General features: G+C 30.4%; 1 protein-coding gene across 3 annotated transcripts in view; it reads left to right on the top strand.

Annotated features, from left to right (window-relative positions):
• Nucleotides 1-17,820, top strand: part of Acsf3 (Acyl-CoA synthetase family member 3) — a 57,499-nt gene that overhangs the window by 3,634 nt on the left and 36,045 nt on the right. For all 3 annotated transcript variants that reach the window (XM_075382426.1, XM_075382427.1, XM_075382428.1), the window contains exons 3-5: nucleotides 4,411-4,570; nucleotides 8,859-9,109; nucleotides 17,306-17,462. In XM_075382426.1, the coding sequence (XP_075238541.1) occupies nucleotides 4,411-4,570; nucleotides 8,859-9,109; nucleotides 17,306-17,462 (568 nt within the window). The remainder of the gene's footprint in view (nucleotides 1-4,410; nucleotides 4,571-8,858; nucleotides 9,110-17,305; nucleotides 17,463-17,820) is intronic.

Below are 17,820 nucleotides of genomic sequence, written 5' to 3'. Positions count from 1 at the left end.
GTGTATTATGATCATTTATATTTTGGGTGTGCCTCATATTTACTAAATTTAATGTTCTGTCCATTTATTTACCTTTAATTTTTTCTCATTATTTTGTTTGGTAGCTGGCAGATGCATTGTTCATCATGAGCTTTGTTTTTCATTTCCTGCATTACTATTATTAAATGTAAAAACTCTTTATCACATTTAAAAACTTACACGTCATTCATAAGTATGTGTTTGTATCTAAACATGGAATCTAATTCAGACCACTTATAACTTTCAAAATGATACCTAATACAAAAAAAAAATAATGATACCTTTTTTAATATCTTATTTCTAAAATATTAGATAAAATAGAGTAACATGAAAATTACTATAATTTACATTTTATATAAATTTAAAATGGATATAAATTTAAATTATCTGTGAACATAATAAAAAAATAACTTTTCATAAAATTAAAATGAAACAAAAACTAATTTAATTATAATAATTTGTAAAATATTAAACAAAATTATTTAATTCAATTATATACTTTGTATAAAGAATGATGGTTTACCAGTATACATCCTATTAGCTAATATTATGTCTGACATTTTTATACAGAATTTTTAGAAATATAAGTATAGGTTTAGCTCATACACATAATGTCCTTTTAAGAATATAAAATTATACAGATAATATTTAATCTTATTGTGTAAAAAATTAACATTAATTTTAAATAGCTCCTTCATATAACAAAGAAAATTAAAATTACAGTAGAATTTATTGTAGACTATAACTGATAATTGATCAGTAAATGTTTTAGAAAACCAACAAATAATATAGATTATCCATAGAGAATCAAATCATCCTTCATCACAAAATATATATTACACTAAGCGTATTTTTAAAGTAAGATCCACTTTAAAATAAAAACAAAACTGAAAAATTTGAACAAACATTATTACTAAGTTTTATTTATAAATAAAATTACATTCATTTACCTTTCTACCTAGCTGCCTTCAACTTTCTTAAGTAGCTGTCTTTCATAGAGTTTCACTAGCTTCTTCAAGAAATTCTGCCGCCAGGCTTAAGCCATACAGTAAATCACCCTTTTTGAAAAAAATTTGCTTTTACTCATTCTGTGCTTTTATATACACTGATAAAATACATGTATTTGTATGAAGTATGCCCTCCTTAACAGAAATTACCTCTTGAAAATGTTTTGGCATTGACTTTTAAATTAGTGCCATATCTTTCCTTCATCATCGTGAAACCACACTTTTATAGTATCAGTTATCATGCATTCTTTTGTTGTACAGTCCATTCTACCTAAATTCTCTTCAAAATATTCCAGAAGTTCTCAATGGGATTTAATTCTGGTGAATTTCCAGGCTAATCAAACCCATTAATTAAATTTTCCAGCATGAAAGTCTTATCAATTTTGAATTATGACATGGGTCATGTTGAAATGTTCCATCAAACGTTTGCATGAATGGAACAATCCTATGTCATAATATTTCTATAAACTTGGTTGAATTAATCATACCTTGAACTGGAACTAAACCCCCAGTGCCATTTGTCATGAAAAATCCCCAAAACATGTTTCAGAGGGTTTTCTACAGTTTGTTGTACGTGCTCATGTCTCAAAGGTCTCATCTCATGTTATTTGCTTTGTAATCCTAAATAAATGAGTTTCATCACTAAAAACTACCATCTTCCAGTCATCAGCAATTCATGATTTATAATTTTGGACCCATGCTAAATATTTTTTCTTCATTTTAGGAGTTAAAAATTGATTTTTTTTCGTTGCCTTCCGGCCAGCTTTCAGAAGCCTATGGCGTACAGTTGAAACCAGTTGCCAATAAATCTCTTTTAAGGTCTGAGCTTGTTTTCCTTGTATTGATTTTACTAGTTCTCATTAGAATTTTATCAGTTTTTGGAATAGCTTTCTTCTCCTTTTTGGAGACTATGATTCAGATTCTTTGAATATTGTCAGAATTTTTGATACACTTGATTTTCCTCTACAGACTGCAGAAGCGATATCTCTTACTGTCATAGACGTGTGATCTTTAAGAGCAATAACTTTTAGAGCTTCCTCAGAGTAATATCCATTTTTAAACACACAAAATCAACACACCGTACACAGAGCACTAAAACTAGCATCCACCTGCCACATTCAAAGGCTCACAACTGAAGCCAAGGTGACTACTTCCAATTTACAACCAGTCAAGATCGAACAATCACACCACTTAGAGGCTGTTTTAGCCTCCATCCGGTTCCACGGGAACCGGATGTTTTTGAAGTGGGTTGTACTCAGGTGTTCGTGGTGGGAGGGGCACGTGGCTGGTGTCTGACGTTTCCTTTGTTCATTGCATTTACATTTTAGTTGTTGAGATGGAGTCGTGGGTACTAGACCAACGCCTGTACGCGGATGACAGTTTTGTGCGAAATGACGAATCCGTAACTGCTGTTCAGCGAGATTTCCGCCGTCAGTTTAATATCCATCGTAATGCAAGTGTCCCTTCTCGTAACACAATATTGCGAGAGGTAAACAACCTTCAAACAAGTGGTTTAATATTGAAGAAAAAACCACCGGGTCCCCGACGAACTGCTAGCACTCCGGAGAACATCGAACGAGTAAGGGAAGCCATAGTCAGAAGCCCACGCCACTCTGTTCAGAGGCATTCAGCAATGCTTCAAATGAGCACAAGTACGGTAAGACGAATTCTGCATACAGACCTGCATTTCCATCCTTACAAGATAGCCGTCGTGCAGCAGTTAAACGAGCAAGATTTCACGCAGCGATTACAATTTTGTCGACAAACGCTTACTATTTTTGAAGAAAATGAAAATTTGTTATTGTTAATGAGTGACGAAGCCCATTTTCATCTGAATGGCTTCGTCAACAAACAGAATTGCCGGTATTGGGCAGAAAGAAACCCACATCAGCTTCACGCGAGACCACTTCATAGCCCAAAGGTCTGTGTCCGATGTGCAATAGGAAAGGTTGGTGTTATTGGACCATATTTTTTTTGAAGAAAATGACGCTGCCGTAACTGTAACAGCTGATCGTTACATTGCAATGTTGAATACGTTTTTCATCCCTGAGTTACAAAACCGGGGAATCGATTTTCAAAATGCGTTATTCATCCCTGAGTTACGAAACCGGGGAATCGATTTTCAAAATGCGTTATTCCAGCAGGATGGAGCTACAAAATATGTCAATTGGGGGCGACCTCACCACTGACCTATTAAAACTAAGGTATTTAAAAAAATATTTTGTATCACTTTGTTGTACTAAATGTAACAAATCTGCCATGAAGTCTTTGGTAATTATGTTGAAGTCATTTGGTAATTAGCATAGTTGAAACAAATTTTATCTTCAATTACTTCAAGTAATAAATAAAAAAAAGATGAGCAATTTTTAATTCAATAAGTACTAGAAAAAGACAATTTTCTGCTAAATAGAACTCAATCTGTTTGTTCACTCTGATTAGTAATCTTTTCTTAAGTTGTTTTACTGATGAACTGATCTGCAAGCGTCATTTAAATAATATAAACCAGAATTTGTTTATTTAGTTAACGATACAAATGCTGCCTGACTGTGTGCCACATCCTTGTGGATTGCATACATTATGTGGGCTCATGTCATAAATTTAAATTTTATATCTTTAAATAATAAAGACATTTTGGACCAGGTATTTTTATTTCTCCAATGTATTAACGTTTTATATACCGTATTTACGTTTTAAATGTATTGACATTTTCTTTTTTGTACGATAGTTGTATGTTTTTATATTTAACTTTTAAGTTTATTTGTCTTTGTTTTTAGTATTTTTGTTTGAGTTTTAACTTTGTTTTTAAATTTCTTATTTACAATTTCAATTTTAATTTTGTTGGTCTTCTTCACATTTTTGTTGTCTACACAATAGTAACACAAAAATGTTTTTTCCCACAAAAAAAAATTGTTTTATTTATATTAGATAAAATTAAATAAATATTAGACAGGTGTTTTTCCAGACATTTCTTTGTGCCTCAATAAGAAGAAATGGAATCCACCTTGCCGACACTTTGCTGTGTCCAATAGTGTCTGACAAAATTTTGTGTGCGTACAAAATTTTTTTACGCACACTTCAGCAGCAGTCACCTTCCACAAGATTATGAATGGCCTGAATGTTGTCATTAATGCTGGTCTGTGTACCCAAAAAATTCTGAAAAATCTTGTGTTTTCTTTGTCTAGCCAAAAACTTTCCGAACAACCCTCATACTCTGTGTAAAAATAATTTTATATCCATTTTGGCTATAAATTAATATGTATTTATTTTGTATGATAAAGGATGATTTAATTCTCTGAGGAGATATAATTTCCAGTTACAATAATTTAATAAAATTATTTTTGTTTTGTATTGTTTCTTTCTACTGAGCTGTTCAATGTTGTTGCAGCTGTGCCATTGAGCCCACTTCATCCTTGTAATATGCTAGAGTACTTTGTACGAGATTCAGATGCTGATCTTTTGGTGACTACACCAGAGTATGAAAATATTATTCATGAAGTTAATCTTAAAACAGGACGTCCATTTATTGTTTTAGATAACAGCATAAGGTATCTAAATATGTAGATCTTTAATAGTTTATAATTGTATTAATCAGTTTAAATGTGTAAGTCTTATAACTGTCTGTTATGCTGATATTTTAATGGTTATTGATCAATTATTCATTATTATTCTTTTAATTTGTTAATTACAATTGCAATTTAGTGAAATATGAGTTGCATTCTGCTTGCAAATTAAACAGCAATGTTTAGGTTCTCTTCCAAGTAAAATTTATTGTTTATATAATTTTGTATTTTTGAACAAATACTGTTATGAACATTAAACTGTAATGATTTTCTTTTTCAAACGACTATGAATTTTTGTTTGAAAATATGCTGTGTGGTTTTCTTTTACTAGCTTATTATTCTTTAATAACGTACCGTAACTTATTGCTTTACAGTCAGGTACAATTTCTTTCTAGTATGGTGCTTTCATATCAGATTCTTGCCAACACCATTATCTTCAAAATGGGAGCTCAGACATTGATTCCAGCACTTGTGGCACAGATGAAACACATCCTCCTGAAAGTTTTTTTGGCAAGTGTGTACAGCACTGTTATTATTCTACTTGAATCCCCTCTATTATGTCAAATCTTTGTCCCTTCAACTTTGGAAAACGAAAGAAATTGGATGGAGTCAGGTCAGTTGAGTATGGTGATTGAGAATTTGTAGTGTTCTTTTTCACCATAAACTGCTGAACAATGAAAACTATGTGTGGCCTTGTCATGATGAAGGATCCGGTTATACGTGAATCATTTCTTTAGATATTTCCTCATATTCTGCCTTAGCTGTCATAGGACAGGTGATCGATTTCTTCATTAACTCACCAGGAGGTACAAACTCCTTATGGATAATTCCATTAGTATCGATGTAGCATATAAATGATATGATGTTGCTTTTGACTTGATAGGTTTTCTTTGGCCAAGGTAAATGAGGATTCTACCCCGAACGATTGCTGATTAATTTCAGTGTCATATTCTTAAATCCAATTTATATCACCTGTGTTCTCTATTTGCTGATGATTTTGCTATTTACATTGCAAGCTGTTCAACACCCACAGCAGAGAGACTACTGCAGAACACTATATCTCACCTTGAAGCTTGGTCCAGGATTACTGGTTTCACATTTTCAGCCGAAAAAACAAATTGTGTAGTTTTTTCTCGGCTACGAAACCCTTCTATTCCGCAAGTTTTTCTGAACGGAGAGATTACTACTATCTCCATCTCTACTAAGTCAAGTTTTTAGGTTTATTTTTTGATAGCCGTCTTACTTGGGTCAAACATTTAAAAGAATTGAAAACAAAATGTTCCAAACTACTAGATATGATGCGAGTCCTTGCTAACACCAACTGGGAAGCCGATAGGTCATGTATGATACGTTTCTACTATTCCATTGTTCGCTCCCGTTTAGATCATGGTTGTGTCACCTACTCTTCAGCTCGTCAAACCGTGCTTAAAATGCTGGATAGTGTACATCATGCTTTCCTTCGGCTTGCCACAGGCGCATTTAGATCAAGTCCTGTCGCAAGCTTACTTATAGACTGTGGTGAACCATCACTTTGGGATAGATGAGACCAGCTTTTATTATGTTATTTTGCTCGTCTCAGAGGACAGCCAAATCACCTGGCTCTTGACTCAGTCTTTAGAAATCCTAATCTAGGAAAGTATCATCCATGTCGTACTGCACCTGTAGGTGTTCATATCCGACATATCCTCCGTGGAGAATAAACCTTATAAATTTTACTTTTGACCTTACGACACACAATAAACAATCAAAACTACATATTGTTTTCCAGCAAATGTTTCAGTGTGTTCTCTCCAAGATGAAACCAGACGCGGTTGTATACACTGATGGATCGAAACAAAACGATACAGTTGGCTGTGCATTTGTTATCAATGAAAGAACTTATATGTTTGGTCTACCTGGTATTACGAGTGTGTTTACCGCTGAACTATACGCTATAAATAAGGCTCTAAACATCATTAACCCAAAATATAGAAAAATTCTTATTTGCAGTGACTCGTGTAGTGCTCTCCAAGCCTTAAAAAACTTTTATTCCAAACATCCTATCGTCATTGAAATTTACAACGCAATCGCTGAGTTGAATAATCGCAACACAGAAGTAAGTTTTTGCTGGGTCCCTAGCCACGTAGGGATTCCAGGTAATGAACATGCAGATTCCGCTGCCAAAGAAGCATGTAACCAGCCTCCTTTCACCACCCGAGTTGCTACTTCTGATTTTATTAACTATGTAAAACAATCACTAAGAGCAAGGTGGCAAGGTAACTGGACAGCTACCGTTGATAATAAACTCCATCAGATTAAAGATTCTGTGTTACCATGGGGCTCCTCATCCAGAAAACCCCGGCATGAGGAAGTAGTTCTCTGTCAATTGCAGATAGGACACACGAGGGTCACACACGAGTACCTGTTGACAAGAGGACAAGCACCTCTATGCTCACGATGCAACAGCCGCGTGACTGTTCGCCACATACTGATGGACTGCATATGTTATGCGGCATTGCGTCGTAAATTTAAACTACCCAGAAACATCCGTGGTATCTTGTGTAATGAAAAAGAGGTTTTAAACCGGATGTTTCTGTTTTTGCGTAGTATAGGGTTAATACAAAAAATTTAACATAACATAAAAATTTAATTACTTTAGTCCTATGTATTGTTTTTGTTATCCGAGTAGCGAGCCTTATACACTCCCTGTCGGGATTTGTCAAATTTTATATATATATATATATTCATATTTTTTTTATGTTTTACAAATTCGTCTGTGATATCAGTTGTAAGATTTTTGTGATATTTGTTGTAAGACTTTAAACATAATAGTTTTAAGTTTTATCTCCTTTTTTAGTTTTAAGTTTAATTTATTTTTAATATGTTAGTTTTTAACGTAGTTTTAAGTTACATGTTTTTTTTTTAGTGTTTTTGTTATCCAAGAATGGGCCTTTTACACCCATTCTGGATTTTGTTTCCTGTGATGGTAGTTTTAATTTTATCTTTAATTACTTTTATTTATTTATTTAAAAAAAAATAAATAAAATGAAAATCTGGGCGATGATAACGTTCAACCGTTTTTCGCCCTAAAAAAAAAATCATCTCATATCACCTGTGATAATCATAGAAAGCAAATGTAGGTAATTTCAAAACGGTTATCTCACTTCACTGTAGATATATGATGCTCTTTCTGTTCATCACTTGTCAGTTAAAGCACAAACTTAGCAGCAATCCTTCCTATGTTTAATTCTTGTGACAAAATACACATACAGGTGCCATATGATAATCCATTATGTTACAGATGTTGTTAATGATATGCCTATATCCTTTCTTGATTGCATACTGAACAACAGTGACATTTTCTGGTATAATTCCAGTAGTTGGTCGTCCTTAACATTCATCATCAAGAGATGTTCAACCAGTTTTAAATATTTATTACATACAGTCATCTGTGTTTGGCCTATAGCGTCGTTATCAAATGGTTGCGGTAATATTTTGTGCATATCTGCAGCTGTTTTACCATGAAACTGTGTTCTGATTGGGTGTAACCAAACTGTCTATTACTTGGATAAATACATATCATTAGAGTAGAGATAAGAATGCATATATCTAATTAATTATTCATGGATGAGAATCATGCACCTAGATATGATCAAAATTACCTTTTGAATATTGGTATTAAATTTATTTTCATTAGTGTAGAGAGAATGTAATTTTACTTTTAAGGAGTTATAACTGTTAGGTTTAGTGTCTGTTATTCATAGAGTAAAAGTTTCAATTTGTCTAATATGTGCCAACAAAATAATATGATATTATAATAATAATAATAATAATAATAATAATAATGCTGTCTATATGTTACCTTTACCCATATTCTATAAAATTATATAAAACTGTGTGGTCAACTGGTAGTTGATGTGGCTTGTTTTTCATAAGTTTAGAATATTTATAGAAGATAATCTATCAATCGATTTATCATTTTTTCTTTTGTCATTTTATTATTTCAAATCTGATTTAAAATCATTTGTAACAAATCAAACAATTTTTTCTTATTTTTAAGCGTATTAAATTTAGTAGAATTTTGTTTTTATAAAAAGGGAGGCATTACTTGATTTTCAAGAGATGAAAGTTTCTATCGTGTTTTTAAAGAAATATTTTTATTTTATCTGTTTGTGTGCAGTAAAAGTTGAAAGATGTATATTTTTTATAGGAACCTAGAATTCTGTATGTAGTATTCTATCTTCATGGTTATTACATAATCAATGCTTAAGTGTTTAATCTGTATTTATTTTAGTAATCAAGCAAGATCTACAGAGTGTGGAGTTAATGTTGATGCTACAAGAAGTAAAATATTAGGTTCATCTGATATGAGTAACGGAATTATTTCACCAGTTACTTATGCAGCTGATAGTATCACCGATTCAGATGTTTTATTAAATAATGAAAAAAAGACTGATCCAGTTAAAATTAAATTACCTGCAAAATTCTACAGAGAAAATAATGCTATGATTGTTTACACATCAGGAACCACAAGTCAGCCAAAAGGTACTATTTTTACATGCTTTTTATCTTAAATACCATAAACAATAAATTCTTATTTTAAATAAAATTTTACATGCTTTTAACCTTCAGTTAGGTCATAAAACTAAACAAAATTTACTGTTTATAAAAATTATGTATATGTATGTATGTATATATATAATATTTTATTTATTTCATTAGATCAACCAGAGTACAGAATAAATAAAGTAGGATGACTTACCTTATTCCACTATATATGCAGGAGCGTTTTCGCAATTTATTCGTATCATCAACTGCATTTTAAATTCATACATTCATCTCAAATTACATTATAAACTTCATAAAATATAATAACATATCCTGGATTTATTTATATTATTTAAAATTTAAAACCTTCAATCTTTTATTTTTAACTTTTATTCAATTAAATTAAAAATTAAAACAATATTTAAAAATATGAAAAATTAATTAAAATTAACATTAAAAATTAAATTGTAAAAATGTTTACTTATGTAAAAATGTAACATAAGGCATAAAATCAAATTAAAATTAAAAATCAAAAATTCAAATTGAAGTCTAATGAAAATAACTTTTAAGTAAAGCAATTATGCATGTTGTCCATTTAGCTGAATTTATTTTACTGTACTGATTGACATGTATTAAATTATACATCACTATCAAAATAGATGGTGGTGCCGTTTACTGCAGGTTTCAAAGTACTGTCATCCTCATATTCTGTATGTAAGTTGATCATATCAAATTTATTTTTATGTTAATATATATATATATATATATAGTATCTTTCTAAAATGTATAATCCCTTACTATTTGTATTCATATTATATTTCTTAATTTTCAGTATTTTTAAATTTATCCGGATATTGTATATTTACTCTTAATCAGATTATATATACTACAGAACCCAATTTACCTTTTTTATAATTACTAAAATGTTCCAAGAATATAGCCTTAAAGAATATAGTAAGTGGTCTTTCCTATATAAATATGGTCAAATCATTACATTCAATTTTATAAATACCACTCAGATTATATAAATCAGATGAATCATTATGTTTAGGTGTTTTTATTATTATTATTATTATTATGCTTTTACGGCCAACATGGGACCACTTAAGTCAATTTTAGTTGGATCTTTTCTGAGAAAAGCGTGTTATTTTACTCTTTCGAGCTGCCCAGTATTTCTTCATCCGTTCAGATCTTGCTTTCTTTTCTTCATCCGTAAACACCCTCTTCGTTGTATTTTGTCGTTTGTCTATCTTTTGTTTAAATCTAATGCTTTTATCTTTTAGCTTTGTAAATTTTCCAGTTTTATTCTGTAGGTCAGTCAGGGAAATTCCCAATTCTTTCATATCTTCTCTAATTTCTTTGATCCATCCTACTTCTAGCTTTTGGAACCAGAGCGTTTAGGTGTTTTATTATGTGGTTATTTGTCTGGTACTTTGTGGTACTTTATTTGTTATTACTATTATTTCTGTTAGTTTTTTGGTACTTTTTTTAATACTTTATTTATTTATTTTTGTATTTCTTTTTTGTTAAATTTTTTCCTTATTCTTGCTATTAACTGATCTATATAGTTTAAGCTTACATGCATTTGAATATTGCTTCTCTTTCCAGTTTCAGGTATTGATTGTTAGACCTTAGACATGTCTGTGATATATGATTTCTATTTTCTGTTTATTTTTGATTAAAGTTTTGACTGTGATGTTGCAAAATATTTTTCTAGTACCATATAATTGAGCTGATCGATAAAATTCTTAAGTGGGGAATCTTTGATTATGAAATTACATATTTAACATCTTCATAGAGTTTCCTCTAGTTCCACCCCAAGCAACTATTCCTGATTGTATTATTGAGTTTACAAGTCCAAAGTGAATTTAATAAATGTGTATTAGGGATTTCCATTTTTTTTTTAAATTACTTTCAAGCCATATTGATAAAATTACACTTTAAGCATTGTATCTTGTAACATTCAGAGTAACTAAAATTTCCTAACCTGAACAACCACAGAAAACCTTATATTGCCTGCTGCAATTGATATGTCAGTATTTTAGTAAGCATGGAATAAGCAATAAAATTGAGAAAAAAAGATTTGCTTTCAAACGATACAGTATCAAGGCGAATCGATGACATGGCTGCCAATGTTGATGATGATGTTCAAGAAAGTGAATTTTTAGTATTCAAATTGATGAATCAACATATATCGCAAACATTTCTCAGTTCTTATGAATGTAATAGGACAGATCAATCAAAAAAAATTAGTTGGTTTTGCAAATCAATGTCTTTTATGAAGCTGCTAAAAACTGTAATTTAGATTGGACAAAATATATTGCAGTAGTAGTGATGGTGCAAAGGGGATAACAGTAAAAAATTTAAAGATTGTGTTATACCAAGGATGGAATGGATGCACTGCTTCTTCCACAGACATGTCCATAAAAAATATGCCAAAAGTATTCTTTGGAAAGCAATCAAAATAGTTAATTTCATTAAAAGGCAACCCTTACAGAACAGGGTGTTAGCTAAACTATGCGATGAAATGGGCTAAAAGAAAAATTCTCTTCTTTTCGATGATGGGAGAAAGTATTAACCCGGTTATTGGAATTGTGAGATGAATTAATATTTTTTCAGGATATGCAAATGCTATTCAATGTTTTTATGTAGAATAATGACTGTATGTTGTTTTTCACTTTCTTAGCTGATGTATTTTCCCATTTAAATGACTTGAATGTGAATTTATAAGGATGTGATAAAAAATTTTTATTAATGACAGATAAGTTCATGCTTTTGTTACGAAGCTTGATATCTGGATTACTCACCTTCAAAGCAAAAATTTTGATATGTTACCACTTACTTATGGATTTATTGAGAAAAATTTGGATGAAAATACTATTATTCACCACAGTTTGTATAGTATAAAGATGCATTTGTGCGAGTTAAAAATTCAGTTGGGAGAGTACTTCCATAAGATAAAAATGATTTCTTGAAGAGATTGGTATGGAATCCATTTAGTGAAAACGTTGTTGCAGCTGTAAGTTACACTTGAGATTTATGGCCAACTCTTAGAAACATCTGCCGATAAAATGTTACAACTTTAATTCACATCTGAAGATTTAGGTATGTTTTGGCTTGCTCATAGAAGTGAATATGGAAATTTAGCCACAGTAGCATTAAAAATATTAATCCCTTTTGCCATGGCTTACCTCTGTGGAACTGGTTTCACTAAAACAAGTTTACAACAGTAAAAACTAAATATAGGAATCGTGTTTTATTACTTAAAATGTAAGTAAAATGCTTTTGATAAATGTTTTTTTTTTCTCAAAATGGTTTTATTATTGTTTATGTGTAACGTTGAAGGCTAATTTCGCAACCCTCCTTTCATATCACTACGACTCACAAGTTTAGAAATGCTGATCTAGAGTATCAAAAGCAGTCATCAAATCAACAAATATACACATACATGGTCGACTGGGATGAAAATAGTTGTAAATCATCTATGTGAGTTTTGCCTCGGATAACTTTTGAAGATCTATTTTATCTGAACCCAAATAGTCTGCTAATAGTCTCTGTTTATTTACAAATGAAAATATTCTTTCTTTGAGACTAGCTTCAAATACCTTACTAATACTGGATAATAATCAAATTGGTTTGTAGTTGACTATTTTTTCTATCTATATTTTTGTGAATGAGGATAATTTGTGTTCTGGCAGTATCTGGATTTGAATATTTCATTTACTAATTCAGCAATAGGCTTGGAGATTAAATTTACCAACCTTTTGTATGCTTGTAACTTCATCAGCTCCTGGAGCTTTTTGTGTGTTGAGATGCTGTATTATTTTTCCTACTTTCTTAGAGTTTTTGGGTACAAAAAACATTGAATTCTGTACCTCCTGTACTTGTATTTATATTTTCAGGGAGGTATTTTATTAACTAAGTGTCTTCCTACATTTATGAAAAAGTTACAAAAACATTCAGCTATTATATTTAGTTATTCAACTATTCAGTTTTTTATCCTTTTGTTTTCATGAATTATTTCATTTTGTCTTTTTTAGTTTTCATATTTGTCTTGATCATGTTAACAATCCTCCATAATTTTTTACCATTATTAACATTTTTCATGACATAATTTTTATTATATTTATTTTTAGCTTTGTTAATTAAACACCTAAATTTCTATAACTCTCCATTTTTGGTACATAGCATAATTTTTAGTTTTTGTGGTATCTTTATATAATTTAAACTTTAATTGATTTTAACAAACATGTCGTTATCCACTCTTCTTTTTTTTGTTTATCTTAGTATTCATTTTTTCGGATATAGTTTTCGTGGATTTATTCAAAACATTATGAGAATAACTATTTAACTAAATAACTATTTTTATCTACTAAAGTATCTGTTTTTTGTTGTCAATTTTTTCTTGTATTTTGTATTTAGTAATCGATTTGTTCATAATTCTTCTTTAGCATGATGAATTAGAGCCCTGTAATTCATTTTTGTTTTACTAGTTGAATTTTCTTTAAAGAAGCTGAGTACCTTCACGGATAATGTTCCATTATCTAAGATTCCACAATGTAAGTTTTATGACCTTGTGCATCTGAATTGAAACTGTAAAAGAAGTCTAGATAAGAAGCTGAATCACCAGAAATTCTTGTTGACTCAAAGGTCATACTTATAAAGCCTTTTTTTATATAGGAGATTTAAATATTCCTCTGAAATATTATTTTGAATGTTTGTCTTTAGTAATAATATGATATCTTCATTTTTATGAGGAATATTTAGAGCGTTGACTAGTTCATTTATGAAATGCATAGTGTTTGTTGTGGTAGATCTATAAATAGCTATTATGTTTATTTTTTTATTTTTAGACGTATATATTTAAGTATGCAACACTTTGATTTCAACATTGTTTAAGTTGTTTACTTTATGTTTCGATTTATATATATATATATATATATACATAACCACACCATCATTTTGATTGATGCTTCGCTTACTGTAATGCTTGTAATGTTTCACAGGAAATAATAACGTTTGGGGAATTATTCTGTTCTTATAACATAATCTTCAGTTCATCAGAATGTTTGTCCAAGCTACGTATATTCTAACTGAAGGTGTATATTTAACTGGAAGGATATTTACATATTTTTTAAACATTTTTTAGATAATTTTTATGTTGATCCAAACTACCTTTAGTTGTTTTATAATTCTATAATCTTTTAGCCCATCCAGAAATAGCCTTGAATTTATATTTTTTATTACTTTCCATTTAGTAATTTCAGAATGCAGCTGTACAATGTAACTAGAATTTGACTCTATCAAGAAAAGAGGGGGATTGTGTGATAATCAGTATTTTGTTTCAATCCCTGGAAAAAATTCTTATTAGAATAAGAGTTCTTATTAAATTCTTGTATCTGCTGTAATTATGTATAATTTGTTTTGTATTTCATGTTTGAGATAGAGCAAATTATACAATTTGGATTAATTTGTTTCGACAATATTTGCTGGTACGTTTGTCATTGTTTAATGGTTAATGTTTATATACATGATTATAACTGAAAAATTTACAGCATACTCTGATATACAACTTTTTGTGGATGTGATTGTATTTACAACAATTATAACATGTGTTCAAATTAACTAAAGACTGATCACTTGTATCTAATATACAGTGTTCCTTCATTATCAGCTTCTGCGTTGGTTTCAAGGATGAAAGTCCAGGTGTTTATTTTCTTGTTATGATATTATGTATACCATGTTTATAAATTCATTCTGAATTGAGTATTTCTTTCACAGATGTCTCTCACCATCTTGTTATTATCATTCGATTCAAATTCATTGTCAATTTCCACAGATTGAATTTTTGGCATTTTCACTTTTTTTAATTTCTACATGTTTATAAATTTCATAAATTTGTTTGATGATTTCTTTTAACTCTTGACCATAACGTTGTTATTTTTGCATTTAATAATCACTTTATCTTTGCTGTAAATAACCTTTTTTATGGATATACTTATTTTGCATATGAAAGCATGCTTAATCAATTGTTCCATTTCAGTTAGTTTCTCTGTATTTCTGTGTTTGACTATTATACTTGGTATGTTTATCTTTTTTTTGGGTTAACAAATGATATCAGCATAAACAGCTATTGGTATTTTTATAGCTTTCTAATTTCTCTTTCATTAGTTATCTATTAGCTGCTCATTTAAATATTGTGCTAACACTTTTTTTTTAGAGAACTAACACTGTTCTGTTTTATCATTGCTTGTTTCATTTATTTGATGGTAAATTACTTGTTTTTGTGCTTTGTTTTTTAGCTTTCAAAAAATTGTACACATTTTTCACGTAATTAAATTTTTCATCTAGTTTAGAACAATTCTAAATTTCTATTAAATATAATTTATGTTTTATTAACAAAGATAGTTTAATACAGATTTTGAAGCAGTTTATGAAAATGGATTACCACTGCACATCTAGATATTAGGTGGGATTGGAAAGTTTTAAGACTGAGCTTGTAATTTCAAAATGGCAGTACTTACAGGCTATTGTGATGGATCTCCTTCAAAGATCCTTTCTGACTGAATGCACAGACTTCCAGTTTTTTCTCCTTTGGAAGCACTCATGGAAATTTTCTTTCTTAAGGATGTTAAGAACTCTTTCTGTATTTGCCTGGATTTCTTCAGTTGAGTCAAATCTCTTTTCCCTTTCAACAAAAATTTCAATTTAGGAAACAGTAGAAGTTTGCAGGGAGTAATTCAAGGGAATAGAAAACCACCAACATTTTTGTCACTTTTTTCAACTTTTTTGCGCTTTTTTGGTTGTGGTGTACTTGCACCTTTCCACTGTGATGATTATGCCTTTGTTTTGAGGGTAAACCCATAAATTCATGATTTGTCACCTGTAATTACCTATTTAACAAATCTGTGCCACTTTCAGCCTGATTAATCAGTTTTTGGTACTCTTCAAGTCTGTGTTGTTTCTGCTGGTCTGACAACAATTTTGCGGAGCTCGAATGGTATCTTCACTTAAAATTGACTGAACCGTGTAGAAACTTAGTTGTAAGTCTATGGTCTGAGCCAAATTAAATTGCTAATTTTCACAGTTTTTTCGTTGATTTTTGAAGTGAAAGGCTGATTGGACAAGGTTTTTTTATCTTTGACTTGTTTGCAGCCATTTTTGAATCTCTTGAACCAGATAAAAACATTTGACCACTTCTGTGGTGTTCATAAGTCTCTGAAGCTGATTTCTTTGTTTTCAAACAAAATTTAATACAAACTCGTTTCCTTTATCTGCTTTGTGAAATAAACGATCTGGCAAGAACTGAAAACATAACTTCACTCACCAGGATGCCACTCTACTGAACAAAGATAATTGTAGTAATTTTTTTACGACATTTCTAGAACAAAGCAACCTTCCCCTTCTGCACTGCAGGCAAACCTACGCTATCTCTTGTAACATTTAAAAAATGAAATTAAACAAAGAAATCTTAAATTCTGTATTTACATTAGCAAAAGTTAATATATTTACCATATTTTTAGGAAATTAATTCAAAGTTGAGCACACCCTGCACAGTGATCATATTGAGAATTACCTGATGCAAAACATTAATGCCATTGATTTCTTGTTAAATGTTTATCTTCAGTTCATCAGTAGTGTGGGGATTTAATTCATAAACTTTATTCTTCAAATAGAATCGAATGAGAAATTTGTGTGCAGGTAAATGAATCCATGCCTCATCTGACATGAAGTACAGCATCAATGGGTCTATTTGTCCATTGAAATATTTTTGAAAAGCAAGTTAGAATAATCTAAACCTTACAGTTTGTCTGTTCTCTTAAATCACTGCACTTAAAAGATTCTTTGAAAGAAGGGTGGGTTGGTTTTGTGTGTGTGTGTTCGCACGCACGCATGTGTGTGTGTGTGCACAATATATATATATATATTCTACCAAAATTGTATGTGATGAAAATCACTGTATATTGCAACTCATCAGTATTATCATTAAATCACACAAAATTGGTACACAAGGCATTTTCTGAATTGATAATCTGATTTTTCTTGGTGAAAAGTAAGTAATTTGTAGCAATTTATTCCATTCGTTAAAGGGCCACATGTGATTAAAATAAAAATATATACTCCTAATATATCATGTAATATTAATGATTTCGCATGTAAAATTAACTTATACAATTAGTTGTTGTATTTCAGGTGTTGTAATTTCACATAGAAACCTGGATGCCCAAATTAAATCTATGGTGAGTGCGTGGGGTTGGACTTCAAATGATGCAATTCTTCATACCCTACCATTACATCATATACATGGCATTGTGAATGCATTGCTTTGCCCGCTTGCAGTTGGTGCAAGGTAAGAAAACATTCAATTATACAATTGATTTGCATATATTTAATCTTGTGGTATCTACAAAAAACAAAAAAAAGTATCGTTGGTTTTGGAAGAAATATTAATCTATAAACATATTAAAATAGTAGTACATATAGCATAATGTTCTTATTTCATCTAATAATTTTATTTATAAAATAAATTATTAAAACTTTTTATTAATGAAGGTTTTTTTAAACAATAAATTTTTAATATTGAAGAAAAAAAGGGTTAGGTTTTAAAAGAAGCCCTGTTCTACTTGACACAATGTAAATATTTTGATGATGATTAGAACATAAATGCACAAAACCCAAAAAGTTTTGAAAGCTTACTTTATCAAGAC

This window comes from Lycorma delicatula, chromosome 1 (assembly GCF_047948215.1).
Source record: "Lycorma delicatula isolate Av1 chromosome 1, ASM4794821v1, whole genome shotgun sequence".
Taxonomy (NCBI): domain Eukaryota; kingdom Metazoa; phylum Arthropoda; class Insecta; order Hemiptera; family Fulgoridae; genus Lycorma; species Lycorma delicatula.
The sequence above is the reverse complement of the archived record's forward strand: the minus strand, read 5'-3'. Positions and strand labels throughout refer to the sequence as shown.